Below are 18,412 nucleotides of genomic sequence, written 5' to 3' on the forward strand. Positions count from 1 at the left end.
TTTTATATTTTTTGCTAATTTCTTTTCATAATCTAACTTCCCTTTCTTAATCAATCCTTTAGTTACTTTTTGCTGTCTTTTGAAGAATTCCCAATCTTCTATCCTCCCTCTAAGTTTGGCTACCTTATATGTCCTTGTTTTTAGTCGGATACTATCCTTGATTTCTTTACTTAGCCACGGATGGCTGTCATTTCTTTTACACCCTTTTTTCCTCAGTGGAATATATTTATTTTGAAAGTTGTAAAATAACTCCCTAAATGAACACCACTGCTCATGTACCGTCTTACCCTTTAATCTATTTTCCCAGTCCACTTTAATCAATTCCGCTCTCATACCATCATAGTCTCCTTTATTCAAGCTCAGTACGCTTGTTTGAGAATCAACCTTCTCACCCTCTAATTGGATATGGAATTCAACCATGTTGTGGTCGCTCGTTCCAAGGGGATCCTTAACTAGGACATTATTAATTAATCCTGACTCATTACACAGGACCAGGTCCAAGGTTGCCTGCCCCCTTGTAGGATCAGTTACATACTGCTCAAGAAATCCATCCCTGATGCACTCAATGAACTCGTCCTCAAGGCTGCTCTGCCCAATTTGATTTGTCCAGTTAATATGATAATTAAAATCCCCCATAATTATGGCTGTTCCCTTATTACATGCCCCGACTATCTCCTGATTAATACTTCTTCCAGCAGAGTTGCAACTATTAGGAGGCCTATATACTACGCCCACTAATGTTTTTTTTCCCTTATTATTCCTTATCTCCACCCAAACTGTTTCATTATCTTGATGCTTTGTCCCAATATCATTTCTCTGTATTACAGTGATTCCTTCCTTTATTAACATAGCCACCCCACCTCCCCTTCCTTCCTGCCTGTCCTTCCTGATTGTTAAATACCCTGGCATATTTAATTCCCAGTCGTCGTCACCCTGCAGCCATGTTTCTGTAATGGCCACAAGATCATACCCATACGTAGTTATTTGTGCCGTTAACCCGTCCATTTTATTACGAATGCTACGTGCATTCAGATAAAGAACTTTCAAATCTGTTTTGTGACGCTTAGTTCCTGCTTTTTCCTTTTTTAACACTTTACCTATTACTCCATACCTTCTGTCCCTTCCTGTTACGCTTTCCTCTCTCTCCCTGCTCAGGTTCCCAACCCCCTGCCACTTTAGTTTAAACCCTCCCCAACAGCACTAGCAAACACTCCTCCTAGGACAGCAGTCCCGGCCCTGCCCAGGTGCAGACCATCCGGTTTGTACTGGTCCCACCTCCCCCAGAACCGTTTCCAGTGTCCCAGGAATTTGAATCCCTCCCCCTTGCACCATTCCTCTAGCCACGTATTCATTTGAAATATCCTCCTATTTCTACTCTGACTAGCACGTGGCACTGGCAGCAATCCTGAGATTACTACCTTTGAGGTCCTATTTTTTAATTTACCTCCTAACTCCCTATATTCTGCTTTTAGGACCTCATCCCCTTTTTTACCTATATCGTTGGTGCCTATGTGCACCACGACAGCTGGCTGTTCGCCCTCCCCCTCCAAAATGTTCTGTCGCCGCTCCGAGACATCCTTGATCCTTGCACCAGGGAGGCAACACACCATCCTGGAGTCTCGGTTGCGGCCGCAGAAACGCCTGTCTATTCCCCTTACAATTTAGTCCCCTATCACTATAGCTCTGCCACTCTTTTTCCTCCCAGCCTGTGCAGCAGAGCTACCCGTGGTGCCAGGAAGTTGGCTGCTGCTGCCTTCCCCTGATAAGTCATCCCCCCCAACAGCATCCAAAGTGGCATATCTGTTTGAGAGGGGGATGGCCACAGGGGACCCCTGCACTACCTGCCTGCATCTCTTACTCTTCCTGGTGGTCACCCATTCACTTCCTGCCTGTATACCCTTTACCTGCGGTGTGACCAACTCGCTAAACGTGCTATCCACGAGTTTCTCTGCATCGCGAAAGCTTTTAATCAACAGACAGTTTTTACATCTCTTCCCCATCTATCGTACCTAGCCCTCTTGTGAGTAAACATCCCACAGCAAATACACATTTTTAGTCTCCATCCTAAATAAACCCCTCTCAGGTGCCACGCTTTTAATTTCACTTTTTTTGGATGCTCTCCTTTTAATTTGGCTTCTCTGCATCGGTCACCTTCCACTCCCCTTTCAGATTACCTGATCTCTGCTGTCGCCTCATGCTGCTCAGAGAATTCTGGAGAGTGGAGAGAGTTCTCCCAGGATGTACTGTAGTTTGTCAGCTGCTTTTAATCTGTTGCTGGTTTCTGGTTCTTCAATGTCTATGTGCCTCAGTGCTGCGGAATTATTTTTGAGGATTGTGGGACCCATCTTGACCAGCAGTCATGTCAGTCAACTGCAAGTTCCCGATTAAATAAATGGTATGAAATATTTTGTCAGCATGGGACAAAGTACTGATGAAGTGACAATCTGTGCACTGGGGTGAGTTGCTGATCAGAAGTTGTCCAGTCAAAGGGGATTGCTTTAAATCAGTGTCCATTTAACAGAGCTGTAAATGTGATTAGGGCTATTCTCTAATGTGGAGGGTAAATGCTGACATGGACTGTTTGGGCCAAATGGCCTATTTCTATATAGAGCCATTTAACATTGAGCTAATGGCAGAAGAATAGGGATTCTGAAAAAGCATGCAAATATACTGGCACAGATTTAAGTATTGCAAGGATTTCAATCAGGATGCTAGATGTTATAACTGAAAGAAAAGTGGTCTAACAGGAGTTCTGGGAATTCCTTAAATTCCAGCTTGTAACTCAGGAGTATACAATTCTGCATTATGTCTACCTGCTATCTTAACCAATGGGCTAACTACCATCTGTGTTAATACCTCTGCTAAAATCGTGGAGCCTAGGACTGTCATATGACATGTTAAGTATTTGCCCAGTGTTATCGCCAACAATAATTTCTAGGTTAAAATCTCCTGGATCTAGACAAAAGGCAAAAAAATTGCAGCTGCTGCAAATCTGAATCAAAACCAGAAGATGTTGGAAACACTCATACATCAGTCAGCATCTGTGGAGAGAATAGACAAGTTGACATTTCAGGTGAAGAGTCCACACCTGAAACAACAATGTCTGTTCTCTCCACATATGTTGAATAATCTGAGTGTTTCCAGTATTTTCTGTTTTTTTTGTTTCCTATCTCTTAATCTAGGTTTACTTTGTTAATCAGAGCCTTAATTATTAATGTTGCTGAGCCTTGCTAAGCATATGTGACAAATTTCTGAAGTTATTCAGGATTTTAAAACCTAAAAATTGTAGATAGCTAACCTGAAAATCATATACAAGTAATTGCCTTGCCTGTTTTGACACATTCTTAGGAACATGAAGGTTTAACGTTCTTTTTTTCCAATTCATTTATGCTTTCTGTGGTCCTCATTTTATGTCCAAGATTCAATCTTCCACTAACTAGGTGCCATTTTATTCAGATATTTCAATACAGAATCTTTAAACCTTATATTAAATTAATTTTTTATAGCTCTACAAAGTCAACATTATTTGTTTAAAACTTACTGAAGATTTATTGATGTCCTGAAAAACATTTGCATATTAAAATTTAAATGTCACTTGAGAATGTTAACCTACTACTTAGAAAAACAGACCATATATCAAATATACCTGTTAAAGAGTTGTTGCAGGATATACCCACCTTTAGCCAATTATTGAAACACCTTCTAAGAAGAATCCCGTGGTGTACTTTTTCAGCTTTGAACATCTTTTCAGCCAGTGACTCTGTTACAATCTGATGCCAGGTACACAGGCATACGTGCAGGACTGAAGAGCTGTGGTAATCTTCTGCTAACTATACGGTCATAAAAACATAGTGTTCTATGAATAATGGCAGTACGAATTCTGTTTACAGGTCCTGCTCAGACCCCAATCCAGAGGGAAGCATTAAGTGTTCAATGATACCCAGTATATAAGCAGCACTTTAGGTTGCTGCAACATTTCTATGCACTTCAAACAGACTAATAAACTACCAGAGAAAGGTGTAAGGTGGAAAAGCATATATGTACTATCTCCTTTATCCAATAGTAGAGTGATAGGATAAATAACTTAGATTCTACTGCTAACAATCTGGAAAAAGGAAGATAATGCTACGACTGCCATTTTCAATGTGAGTGGCTTGAGAGATCTACGTTTACATATTCTGGATCACATTTTGCTAGTGGGCAGCATGGAGTAGAGGGGAAGATGTAATATGTCCACTGGCTTGGAGCAAGGTGTGTTAACAACACTGATAAAGTAAAAATAATTAAGACAGTACCCTCCTGAGGGATCAGAGTCCATTAAATTTACATTTTAAAAAGCAAGGCAAACTACTCCTTTGGGGTCGATTTTAGGATGGCCGAGCGGGTGTGTTCGTAGCGGGGGGGCTCCGAAAATTCGGGATTCCCAGGGCGGGTCCGGAGCCCGGCTCCACCCGCCCACTTCCAGGTTCCCCAATGACGTGCTTAGATGCGTGCGCAGCCCCTGCATGCGGGACTCCCACTGGCAATTAAAGCCGGCGGGATCCCACTTAAATCAATTAATTTGATAGTTCAGGTCGTTTGCAGACCTGATTGGGACGATATTTTAGGAGGGGTGGGATTTTCATCTAAACTGAGCGTGTTTCCCGTACTGGGAGAAACACTCCCAGTTGAAACAGACGTGTTGCAGCCACAAGCCTGTGGGAGCTGCAAAGGTCCATTTGACAGGTTGTTGGGGGAGACCTTCACTCATTGCAGGAGGCCACTCTGACACTTTGGACAAAATTTGGCCTCTACCATCCTCCTCCTAACAATAAAATTCACCAACTTGCACACTTACCCCGGTGTGCAGACACATGTACCTACCTTGCGGACCACCTCAAATGTACATCTTCCGGATGGGGGCCGCCATAGCTGCAGTCATGACCTCCTCGGAGGACGAACAGCATCACCAGCCTTGCCGGCCACGCCGTCCACCACTGACACATGGAGCTCCACAACACTGACATATCCACCTGCACAGCAGGAGGGAAGGCAACCGCAGAGAGAGATGCGTCGCAGAAGGCACTACCCTTGCCACAGGGTCTACAGACCGAGGCTCAGCTTCCTGGACCTCTCTGAGGAGCAGTGCACACGGAGGCTCAGAGTCACTCAAAATGTAGTCGTGGACGTCTGCAGCCTCCTTCATGCCGAGCTGCTCTTGGCTGGCCCAAGCACCATCTTCTTATCTGTCACTGTCAAAGTTACCACTGCCCTCAACAACTTCTCCTACGGATCCTTCCAGGGTGTCACCAGGGACATCGCCGGTGTCTCTCAGTCGTCTGCACAAAAGAGCCCTGCAAATACACCTACACCCACTCTGCAGTGACACAGTGGGTGGCATCAGGTGTGGATCTTCATGGTCATCCTCAGGAAGGGAATTATTACACAAACCAGACAAGATTTGCAAAGACGTGACAGTAGTGGTGATAACAAATTTTAATGTGCTTGACAAAACTACATGAAAAACATGACATTCTGTCATACACCCTTGTGCATCCTTTTTGTGCTCACAAACCTTAGCCATATGTTTACGGGAACCCCTACGTGGTGCTACGCCTGTGGCTTCAGCAGAGGTAGTGGCAGGTTGCTCTTGTCTGTGCCCTGACCGATGAGATGCTTTGCATGGACGCCCTCTGGGTTTCGGTGCCCGTGAGGGCCCCTCCAAAGATCGCTCCACCTGTACCTGTGCAGGGGCAGACTCGGCCACCTGGAGAGGAGGCAGCATTGCGGGTACTGGTTGAGAGGGGGGGCAATGGGTGAGACGTGGGAGCGCTTTGAGTGGCGTCCCCACTTCCATGTCCCCTTTCGCCATCACCCCTCTCCTGGGCCTTCTGGCATCTCGTCTCCTATCAAGGCAAAATACAGAGAGGTGCGATTGAGTGATGGTTGCATAGTGACCCGCTGCATGCATTGATGTGGGTGGGGGTGACCATGAGGGAGATGCATGGGAGGGTGCGTGTGAGACATAGCCATGAGATTGTATGAGGATTGGGTTGTGTGTTAGTGTTCAAATGGGAACTGGGGCAGTGAGTAAGTGCAGGCAAGGTGAGGATGATGGTTGAGTGGATGTGAAGAGTGATGCGAGAGCGTTGTGGTGGCAGTGCAGAAGGAGTTGTGTGGTGGTGGAGGTGATGTGGAAAACCTGGTTAGGTCATTAAAGCGCTTCCTGCACTTGACCCAGGTTCAGGAGATGTTACTGCTGCTGCTCACCTTCTCTGCCACCTTGAGCCAGACCTTCTTGGTGGCAGAGGCAGGCCACTTCCTCCCGTCTGCTGGGAAAAACATTTCCCTCCTCCTCCTGACCCCATCGAGCAGCACCTGTAGTGAGGAGTCAAAGAACCTTGGAGCAGCCTTGCCTCTGGGCTTCTCCATACTGCCAATTTGATTCTTTGCTGCAGGAGGCGCATTGGAGGACTGCCACTTTAAATAGGGCTCCTCCTGCTGACAGCCTGTGATGCAGGTGTGCAGTGCGCCCGCTGCGCAGGTCTGGAACGGGAAACCCGGAAGCACGCGTAAGTACCTTCAATTAGGCTGCGATCGCATGCGGAGCACCCCGATTTCACTGGGCGCGTTACCCATGCGCCCAGTCGACCCCCCGCTGCCAAGCTGCCTCCCTCCTAATATCGGGCCCTTTAATATTAGTTAAAATGCTCTACAATTAGTCTCAGTTTACTAAAATTACTCACCGTTACTATAATGACTTTTAGGCAACATTATTAATTGTGCCAGAATATCAGCTGTTGTAACAATCTAATGTAACAATTCACAGTACTAAAAGTGTTTCAGAAATCTGCTAAGGTATCGATACTTAAACAGGACAGCTTTCGGAGCAGTATCTAACTTCAAAAGAGAACAATTCAATATTCATCCACGTTAATTTTCACAAACATCATGGAGTCAAGCAGACCAAGAAGTAGATTCCTGTGTTAACAGCTTTGAAAGGCTGAAGTGGTCAAAAGTAAAATATATGCCCAAGTTCCAGCCTGCTATTTAGGCGAGCAGTATTTTCTCTCCTTCCCCATCCCAATTTTATTTTCACAATCCTAATATCGTAAGTACTAGGAATCCTGTGTATGCGATAGTGAGAGCTGATTTATAAACCTAAACATCTTACAAGTAGTGTTGCACTGTTGTGCGGTACAACTAAATGATATTAAAACAGAAAGTTGTTCATATTTCACACAAATCCAATCACAATAATTATGGACGTGGAAGACCATTTGGCCCATATAAATCCATCTATCTGAAAGTACCCTACCCCCTGTTTTTTGTTAAATTATTCCAGGGTTTTCACCTCCACTACGTCTGGAATTCTGTGCCAAATGTTGGTCACTCTCTATGTAAAGAAGAACTTCGATATCAGTCCTAAAATTCCCATTTACTAGTTTGAACCTATGTCCCCTTGTCCTACTCCCATAATTTAATTTAAAATATTATTCCGGATTTAATCTTTACATACCATTTACCATCCTGTATTAAGGTCACCTCTTCGACACCTCCTTTCCTGGCTGAAGACTTTGAGTCTCTCCTGTGCTTCCTCACATCTTAGATCTCCAATACCAGGGATCAGCCTCGTGACTGCTCCCTCCAGCACTTGAATGTCTCCCTTGTGTCTTGCCTTTGATTGTTAAAATCTAATGGGAGTTACCTTTATGTTTTGCTTGGAGATTTCTACAAGTTTCTTCCAGGGTTCTAGGCCCCGCTTTTGTAAAAGAAAATTCCGATAGTGTTTTTCTGCAGCAAATTGGAATTGTCGCTCTTTTTCCAACCTCAGCTGTTTCTCAACTTCTCTCTGTAATTACATTGGGAAAATCAGGTATACTCACAGCATTGTGCATTTGTAAAACTTCTGTTGTTTTAACTGGGCTTATACACTGTTGTAGTTAATGTCGATTTTTATCAATTGTAAACAATTTTACAGCACCAAGTTATAGTACAACAATTTTATTTGAAATGCACAAGCTTTCGGAGGCTTCCTCCTTCCTCAGGTAAATGTTGTGGAAAATTTCCACAACATTCACCTGAGGAAGGAGGAAGCCTCCGAAAGCTTGTGCATTTCAAATAAAATTGTTGGAATATAACTTGGTGCTGTAAAATTGTTTACAATTGTCAACCCCAGTCCATCACCGGCATCTCCACATCATGATTTTTATCAAAGCAATGTTTGAATTTTATGTTACTTTTTGAAGATTTTACCAAACAATGAAAATTAATTAATATTTATACAAGATCTCTCATAAAACTTGAAACAAGAATAAGTACTTTCTAGTACAAATTAAACTCTTTTTACTCCCGTCCCCATTATCTTTTAATCTTTCCTCCTCCCTGGTTGTCAGTAAATAGGGGCAAACAGCACGGCCCAGTGGCAGAGGCAAACCATTGCAACTATAGAATCTCAATTCCATTTAAAAAAATCTAGGAAAATGATGATTTCAAATGTAGTATTTCAATAAGTGAAATCTTGTCTTTTTGGGTTTTAAAGATATTGAAAATTACGATGTGCTAAGATCTGGACTTTCTGCATGATTTCAGCTGCAGATAACAGCTTAATCTGGGTGGAATCAAATCAAATTGCACAAAAGAATTTTAAGTAAGTGAGTTGCGCCCATCATTACTTTATGCTCAAGTAGCTGCGATCTTTTATGCTATTTCAACAGTCCCTTTGTCCGAACCAGTCCCCGATCACAAAGTTGGCCACGCCCCCAGGTCGGAAAAGCGAGTTTCCGCCAATTGCGCTCGTTTGGGGTTTGTGCACAGGAATCTGTGATCACATTAATCCAGTGTTAATCACCTGACCAGCAGTCGATTGAAGCCACAGGTCTTCCCCACTGCTGTAGGAATATCAATTAGTTTAAAAAGTTGAAGACCAGAGCATTAAATGAGTTAATTGAAGCCACAGGTCTGCCCTGCCTATGCAGAAATATCGCTTAGTTTAAACAGAGAGAAAAGTATTGCTCACATGTGGTGTCCAGGCTCACTCTGAAGGGGATTTCTTTTCCCTCATACCTTTTATACTACCCCATCCTAGCACCTCACGGCCCTGTTTTAGTCACAAACCGATTATGTTTGGTTATGCTACTTGATTGCGCTGATTCATGGGAGATTTTACTTTCGGGCTTATGGGTTTGCGCGGAAACTTGGGCGTAACTGCACCTTGACAAAACTAGTGCAGTGTCGGGCTGAATTTGCCGATTGCATCCCAGTGGAAACTCCAGGTCTATAGTTTTAAATTTAAAATATTGTGTTTTACTTGGTATAGAAAATTCATGTTTAGCTACTATATTACATAATTTGAGAGTTAATCAAGGGATTTTAATGGGCCAGTTATACTAATACTTTTGAATAGATACTGAGCAGTTTCAGTGCTATTATTAAGGTGTTCAGTTAACTATCTGACCGAATACTGCAATAAAGCCAGGAGGTGGTCTCACACTGCTTGTGCTTCATACTAGATTCAGTTTAATTGCAGCCTAGTATGGAACCAGGTTTAAAAAGTTATTTGGCAATCCACTGGACTGCCAGAAACAACTTAAGCTAAATTTTGAATCTTTATAGTGCTAGCAGAGATCAAACAGTTTTGTCAGCTCTCCTGGCCAGTGAATGGAATGAGCACAAAGCCAGGCAACATAACTCAAGTTTGCCAGTCTCCTGTGACAGGTACTAGTCCGTGGCCTGTATCTGTAGCATAACAATTTAACAATGACTCATATGATAATTGATTTCCATTTTGACTTAATACCTATTTCATACACAGGGCATCATTTTGTGTAGTTTCATCTTTTCTCAGTGTACAAGAAACTGAACTGCAAAATAATCTATTTTAACTTTATTTAGGTTAACTTATTTTGTTTTGATTTTTATTATCAGAAAAATGCAGCTAGGTTTTCCAACAGAAATTTTGAAGATTGTGAGAATTAGAAAATTAACTACACAAAATATGATTTCCTATTGATGTTAATACTCTGATAACTTTTAAACACTATTTCAAAAGTCAATTTGCAGCAGCACTTTATTTCCTAAGAACTATTTAGTCCTACCTACAAACAACAGCAACAACTTATATTTATATAGCGCCTTTAACGTAGTAAAATGTCCCAAGGCACTTCACAGGAGTGTTATCAAACAAAATTTGATACCGAACCACATAAGAAGATATTAGGACAGATGACCAAAAGCTTGATCAAAGAGATAGGTTTTAAGGAGTGTCTTAAAGGAGAAGAGGTAGAGAGGCAAAGAGATTTAAGGAGGGAATTCCAGAGCTTAGGGCCTAGGCAACTGAAGGCACGGCCGCCAAACGTGGAGCGATTAAAATCGGAGATGTGCAAGAGGCAAGAATTGGAGGAGCGCAGAGATCACAGAAGGTTGTAGGACACAGATGAAAAGTAAAACACACAACTTATACTGAAGTAAAATGCTGTTTCCAGTCCTTTAATGTGCACGAATTGAACGCAGAAGATAAATAAAAAGCAAACATTTTTCATTTAATTTGAGACTTTTCATTTATATCTAAATAAAACTGAATTTAAAGAAGTATTTACTTTTCAGGAGAAGGTATAAAAAAACACTAAAAAATTAATTTCAGCACTCTGCGTGTTGGTTGAGTGGCAGGCTTTATTAACGTTCTTTATAAATTCAGACCTGTCTTTGCAATCTTCTCTCCTCCCGCTTCTTTTCTAGAGATGCCCGTTTCTCAGCTTCCTGCTGCTTCTGCCGCTCTTCCTCTTCTGCTCTCAAGTGAGCCTTAAAGCAACCAAGAAAAATAAAACATTCTGTAAGGCCACACAATTAATTTATACTTTCTCATGCTTAAATTCACTATTTCTCAAATATTGAATTGCTATTCTGAGATCCCAGCAATTGGATCTCGTTTCTGTTGTAACTTGCACCGTTTCATGACAAAGTTCCTTTGACAGAAAATATGAGGATCTGCAGAAAGCAGGATTCTCTTCACAGAACAGAGTGAGGGTAAAAGTTTAGAGGTCTGATTGTTTTAAATATTTATGAGATGTTTATTTTCATGCTGGTTTGGGATTTTTAAAATCCTTCATGGGATATGGGCATCGATGGCAAGGCCAGCATTTATTGCCCAACCCTAATTGCACTTGAGAAGGTGAAGGTGAGCCGCCTTCTTGAACTGCTGCAGTCCGTGTGGTGAAGGTTCTCCCACAGTGCCGTTAAGTAGGGAGTACCAGGATTTTGACCCAGCGACGATGAAGGAATGGTGATATATTTCCAAGTCAGGATGGTGTGTGTCTTGGAGCGGAACGTGCAGGTGATGGTGTTCCCATGCACCTGCTGCCCTTGTCCTTCTAGGTGATAGGGTTTCGGGTTTGGGAGGTGCTGTCGAAGAAGCCTTGGCGAGTTGCTGCAGTGCATCATGTAGATGGTACACACTGCAGCCACGGTGCGCTGGTGGTGAAGGGAGTGAATGTTTAGGGTGGTGGATGGGGTGCCAATCAAGCGGGCTGCTTTGTCCTGGATGGTGTCGAGCTTCTTGAGTGTTGTTAGAACTACACTCATCTAGGCAAGTGGAGAGTATTTTATCACACTCCTGACTTGTGCCTTGTAGATGGTGGAAAGTCTTTGGGGAATCAGGAGGTGAGTCACTTGCCGTAGAATACTCTGACCTGTTCTTGTAGAAACAGTATTCATTTGGCTGGTCCAGTTAAGTTTCTGGTCAATGGTGACCCCCAGGATGTTGATGGTGGGAGATTTGGTGATGGTAATGCCGTTGAATGTCAAGGGGAGGTGGTTAGACTCTCTCTTGTTGGAGATGGTCATTGCCTGGCACTTGTGTGACAGGAATGTTACTTGCCACTTATCAGCCCAAGCCTGGATGTTGTCCAGGTCTTGCTGCATACGGGCACGGACTGCTTCATTATCTGAGGGGTTGCGAATGGAACTGAACACTGAATGGAAGCGAACATCCCCACTTCTGACCTTATGATGGAGGGAAGGTCATTGATGAAGCAGCTGAAGATGGATGGGCTTAGGACACTACCCTGAGGAACTCCTGCAGTGATGTACTGGGGCTGAGATGATTGGCCTCCAACAACCACTACCATCTTCCTTTGTGCTAGGCATGACTCCAGCCACTGGAGAGTTTTCCCGCTGATTCCCATTGACTTCAATTTTACTAGGGCTCCTTGATGCCACACTCGGTCAAATGCTGCCTTGATGTCAAGGGCAGTCACTCTCACCTCACCTTTTTATACAGCATCAAATTCAGCAGTGAAATCATTGGATTTGATACTTTCTTGAAACACTACAGTGTTAATTAGAAAGTGAACAATTTAGAGAAGAGGGAAAGTATAGTCACTTTTACTTGGTTTGCTATCTCTGTATGCAATTGTCCATGGTACAATTTAAAGTCTTACATCTGCGATGGATAACCATCCATTACCCTTAAAATGATGGGAAGAACAAAAATGTTACAGTTCCATCATAGCACATTTGATGTTTAGGTTTTTCCAGTAACCTTTCACAGCACAATGTTATGTGGGGAGGTTAATGCGACACACTGTCATTTTGATTGAACCAGAATCTGTTGCTTTTGGGTACTTATTATTTGCAGTTTTAAACAATAACAAATGTATTTCAAATTTATTTAATTAACCACAAACATTTACTCTTTACATAGTCCTGATTTTACCGAGAAAGAAAGACATTTAAAATGTTCTGCTCTAGTGACTAGGTAACATGTTTTATAAGCACTGGGTTAAAATCCAGCATGAAGATCTATGTCTGCTGACTGTAAGGGTCCCACATAAAATAAGCGAGTCATTGCAGTAAAAGATGCTTACTCTTTTTGTCTTAATTTTATCCTCTCACCAATTTCAAACCCAGCTTATCTGTAAGTGGAACTGTAACTGCTTCTGGAATATTCAGTATGATTTGGCACCATTTTCATTTGAAGTCTTATTATATTCATGTGGCAGATGCCCTTCTTGGTGCCAGTTATACAAATACAATTATTTGCTCCATATACAAGTTGCACATGTATCTATTCAATTGATTAATTTTATTGACTTTTATGCCTGGTTACACATCAGATGAATGCTGTTAACTGGGCATTAAAATTACTGCCAGGGGGATTATCAACCTCTTAAAATTTAAATAAAAATCATCTGGTTAAAAGTGTAAAATAAGGATGGTAAACTATTGAAGAAAACAGGAAAATTAAAAAGAAATAAGCGCAGTGTGTAAAAAAAGTCGGATAGCCAGGTGGTGAAGGATAGAATACTAGAGCCTGGTCTTCAGTTGCTTCCAAGCATTTATTCACAGAGATCACCCTTACACACGGGAAGGGTCAAGAACCAGAGGACATAGATTTAAGATGACATGAGGAAAAACTTTATCACACAACGAGTGGTTAGGATCTGGAATGCACTGCAAGCAAGTGGGGGGGAGCGGTGGAGGCAGGTTCAATCATGGCTTTTAAAAGGGAACTGGATAAGCATTTGAAAGGAAAAAATTTGCAGGGCGGGGGAATGGGACTATCTGGATTGCTCTTTCATAGAGCCGGCACGGACTCAATGGGCCGAATGGCCTCCTTCTGTGCTGTAACCTTTCTATAATTCTATGATCGTGCAACCCCTAGATAAGCTCCCTCCTATAAATGGATAAAGTCCCCAATTGATACCCACCACCTGAATATAATTAACACTAATTGATACAAACCACCTGGATACAATTAACACGGATGGAAGATGAAAAAGTTGTTAAAACTATATTCTTGTCACTCACAAGTTTTTCTTCCTCCTTTTTTCTTCTGATCTCCTCCAGTTCTTTTCTTCTTGCCATGCGCTGCCTTGCACGTTCCTCCATTGCTGACAAAATATTGAGTATTTTAAAGGGAGCTGGGAAACGGATGGTCTATCACTATTAATTTGGTGGTGACCAATATAACTGGCCATTTCATTATACAGTATAGTTTGTTCATACACAAATTTATTTTTTACTAATATCATGCATAAAAGCATTATTGATTTAGTGTGCAATAATACTATTGCTCATATCCAAACTAGTCTAGATTACTTGGAATTACATAGACAGTACAACACAGAATCGGGCCATTTGGCCCAACCAGTCCAAAAAGGCGAACTACTCTTCCATACGAGCAGTAGTTCTAATCCCATGTGCTTACTAAAGAGCACCTCATTCTCAACTAAAGTGAACCATTGCTGGGCTGATCATTCCAGTCCAACTTTTATTTTTACTTCAGGATTTTGATGTCACTTATATTGAATTATTCTAAAAAATATTTTTATTGGGTCTATCCTCTTATTTTGGTGATTAATTCTTAATTTTTCTGACGTGTGATCTTTCCACGACCAACCTCAGCAGATAGTCTCATTTTAGAAAAATACTCAACCAGCATCTGCTTAGGCAGACAGGACAGCAACAGTGTCAGGCATTACTGCACTTACCACAGCTTTCCCCAGAGAACGTAGATCTACCAAACCAAAGCTATAATACCTTCAAACAGGGTAAAAAAATAACAACGTACTTCTATTTCAACACTCCTCCAGATGCAGCAAAGCCAATCTAGCTATAAAAAAGGAGGAATTCTGGAATAATTTAATGTAGAGTTTCTGGCCTGGGACATTTTGCACAGAAAACTACGGGCCTCGGTTTCTAAGTCAAAGGCCCAGATATTCCAATCTCCAGAAAAACATCAAGACTTTGTAGCTTTCTGATTTACTATTGGAAGTATTTTCCTATACTGCTCATCTTTTCATTTTCACTGGAAAATGGAGGGTTTTTTTCCCCCTCCTCCCAAACTCTTAATTGTTAAAAAGTTTTCATTTTTCCAGTTTTCTGCCCTCCTCTCCTGAAGTCACTGTCTTGCTGGGGTACAGTTCCACAGCTACTACCAGCCCCTTCAGTATCTTTCCCTAGTGGCCGTTAATCATATGTGAACCTAGACAGTGGGAATCAACAGACTATTCAATCACAGAGAGGGCGTAACAGCTGGACTTGATACTATGCTCGCTCAGCATCCACTGTTACCAGTGCACCATATGTGCACTGTCCATCACTGCATAGTGCTCAGGAGTGGAACTCTAGCAGATGTTTTTCTCCCTCATTTAGCCTATCGGTATGGAGACCAACCGTGGCACCCTTATCTGCTGATAAATTTATAGAAAATCATTTCCCTGATTTAGATGGTGGCCCACGTCAACTTAATAGCCCAACTAGGTATATCACAGTGAGAAAAAAAGAGTCAACTAACAAAAAGTTTGATTATGTCATCACATTCACAGCTATGTATAATTTGCAGGGGAGATAGAGTGGAGACAAGAGACACACTAAAACAATACAAAACATTAAATTGCTTGAAACACCAAACCACTGACACATTGTCACTGAAAAGCATTACTCTGCATACCTTTGACGATTGGGTGAGGTGAAATCAAGTTATGAATGGTTTTGCTGTTACTGTTAGTGGAACAATTGGATTCCTCAACTGATGAAGGACCTGTCAACCTAAGCAATTTCACAAACATTTTGTTTTAAATTGTAAAATAGGAGAGAAAAACCTCATAACAATGTCAACGTTATATTCCGTCACCGCACTGAATGTCACTACATTAATGAGATTCTATGCTGACAACTAGACTCCTGGTTCTCAGGAACCTATAGAACACTTAGTGTGATGTGAAGCTGTTCTTCCCTAGGCAGATTCAACTAGTTTTTAAACCACTTTCTAAGGGACGTTTTTTTTTAAAAATCAGCTTACACAGCATCCTCTGCAACTTCCCCAAATACATGCGCCTGGAATTTCCACTCGGATTATTCACTGGGAAATCAGTGGGACCTACGGAGAAATGGCTATAGATCGCCATTTAAGCTGTTGCACAGGTTTTATTGCTGAAGTTACGGTGGGAGATTCTCTCCCATGTTAATTTCTCATTAAAGTACTGAATGGTGACAGTTGAATAACAATGTAGTTCTTCATTTTCAACACATAAATCTACTGGGGCAGTCATATATACGTATTATGTATGTAAATTTTAAACATTTCTACAAGCAAGCAGCACTGTTTTACTGTATCACAGTAGACCTTTCAGGGAAAATTAATCAGTAGGCAATTAATATCATAGTATCATTGTAGGTACAGCACAGGAGAAGGCCATTCAGGCCATCGTGCCTGTGCCGGATCTTTGAAAGAGCTATCCAATTAGTCCCATTCCCCTGCTCTTCCCCATAGCCCTGTAAATGTTTTTCCTTCAATATTTATCTAATTCCCTTTTGAAAGTTACTATTGAATCAGCTTCCACCACCCTTGCAGGCAGTACATTCCAGACCATTGCAACTCTCTGCATAAAAAAAAGTTTCCTCATGTCGTCTCTGGTTCTTTTGCCGATCACCTTAAATCTGTTTTCCTCTGGTTACTGACCCATCTGCCACTGGAAACATTTTCTCCTTGTTCACTCTGTCAAAACTGTTTATCATTTTGAATACCTGTATCAAATCTCCCCTTAACCTTCTTGGTTCTAAGGAGAACAACCCCAGCTTCTCCACATAACTGAAGTCCCTCATCACTGGTACTATTCTAGTAAATCTCTTCTATACCCTCTCTCAGGCCTTGACATCCTTCCTAAAGTGTGGTGACCAAAATTGAACACAATACTTCAGCTGAGGCCTAACCATTGTTTTGTAAACATTTAGCATAACTTCCTTGCTTTTCTACTGAATACCTCTATTAATAAAGCCCAGAATCTCATATGCTTTTTTAACAACATTCTCAATTTGTCCTGCCACCTTCAAAGATTTGTGCATGTGCACCCCCAGGTCTCCCTGTTCCTGCACCCCCTTTAAAATTGTACCATTTAGTTTATATTGCCTCTCCTCATTCTTCCTACCAAAATGCATCACTTTACACTTCTCTGCATTAAATTTCATCTGCATTAAATGTGTCTGTCCATTTCACCAGTCTGTCTATTTCCTCCTGAAGTCTGTTACTATCCTCCACATTTCTGAGTTTCGTGTCATCTGCAAACTTTGAAATTATACCCTCTATGCCCAAGTCCAGGTCATCAATATATATCAAAAAGAACAGAGGTCCTTATACTGACCCCTAGGGTACACCACTGCACACTTCCCTCCAGTCTGAAAAGCAACTGTTCATCACTACTCTCTGCTTTCTGTCCCCTAGTCAATTTTGTATTCAGGCTGCCACTGTCCCTTTAATCCAATGGGCTTTAATTTTGCTAACAAGTCTATTATGTGGTACTTTATCAAATGTCTTTTGAAAGTCCATATACACAACATCAACCACATTACCCTCATCAACCCTTTCTGTTACTTCATCACAAAGCTCGATCAAGTTAGTCAAACACGATTTTCCTTTAACAAATCCGTGCTGACTTTCATTTATTAGCCCATACTTTTCCAAGTGCCAACTTATTTTGTCCTGGATTATCATCTCTTAAAGTTTCTCCACCACCGACGTTAGACTGACTGGCCTGTAATTGCTGGGTTTATCCCTCTCCTTTTTTTGAACAGGGGCATAACATTTGCAATCCTCCAGCACCATCCCTATATCTAAGGAGGATTGAAAGATTGTGGCCAGACCCTCTGCAATTTCCACCCGTACTTCCCTCAGCAACCTAGGATGTATCCCATCTGGACCGGGTGACTTTTCTACTTTGAGTACTGCCAATCTTTTGAGTACCTCCTCACTATCTATTTTTTATCCTATCCAGTATCGCTACTACCTCCCTCCTTTACTGCTACAATCGCAACATCCTCTTCTCTCGTGAAGACTGATGCAAAGTATTCATTTAGTGCCTCCACAAGAAGATTTTTTTGTCCCTAATCAGTCCCACGCTTCCTTTGACTACCCTTTTACTATTTATATGTTTATAAAAGTCTTTTGGGTTCCCTTTTATGTTGACCGCTAATCTATTCTCATACTCTCTCATTCCCTTTTTTAGATTTCCTCTGTACTTTCCATATTCAGCTGGATTCTCCACTGTATTATGAACCTTACACTCGTCATAAGCCTCCTTGTTATGTTTCATTTTATGAGTCAGGATTTTATAATAATGAGTGTTAACAAGATGTGATGGAGAAAATGTAAGTGTGACACAGGAAATGCGTACTATATGCAAAACTTTTAATGATATCTATTTTAAAAATCCTGAACCTCATCTCTTGAAGGTACACTACATAGTTACTAAGCAGGCCATAATACTGTTGCTGTTAGCTGTTGCTAAACCAATTATGTAAAAATAGCTTATTCTCTGTTACAAAACATATAATGTGACTGCTCTTAAAACTTACTTCTGCCATTACACCCAGTGGCACTGAAATATTGGTACCCATTATGTATAAAATGCAAATTCTACAAATTAATCTCTGAAAT

At 41.5% G+C, this 18,412-nt stretch overlaps 1 protein-coding gene across 2 annotated transcripts in view; it reads right to left on the reverse strand.

Moving 5' to 3' along the window:
- The window catches only part of ccdc191 (coiled-coil domain containing 191), a 50,477-nt gene that overhangs the window by 9,332 nt on the left and 22,733 nt on the right, over positions 1-18,412 (reverse strand). The window contains exons 11-15 of one of the 2 annotated variants that reach the window (XM_067992729.1): positions 15,431-15,528; positions 13,786-13,868; positions 10,678-10,779; positions 7,688-7,831; positions 3,678-3,830 (exon numbers count right to left, since the gene is read on the reverse strand). In XM_067992729.1, the coding sequence (XP_067848830.1) occupies positions 3,678-3,830; positions 7,688-7,831; positions 10,678-10,779; positions 13,786-13,868; positions 15,431-15,528 (580 nt within the window). The remainder of the gene's footprint in view (positions 1-3,677; positions 3,831-7,687; positions 7,832-10,677; positions 10,780-13,785; positions 13,869-15,430; positions 15,529-18,412) is intronic. The other variant, XM_067992730.1, reaches the window with a different exon arrangement.

This window comes from Heptranchias perlo, chromosome 11 (genome assembly GCF_035084215.1).
Source record: "Heptranchias perlo isolate sHepPer1 chromosome 11, sHepPer1.hap1, whole genome shotgun sequence".
Classification (NCBI taxonomy): domain Eukaryota; kingdom Metazoa; phylum Chordata; class Chondrichthyes; order Hexanchiformes; family Hexanchidae; genus Heptranchias; species Heptranchias perlo.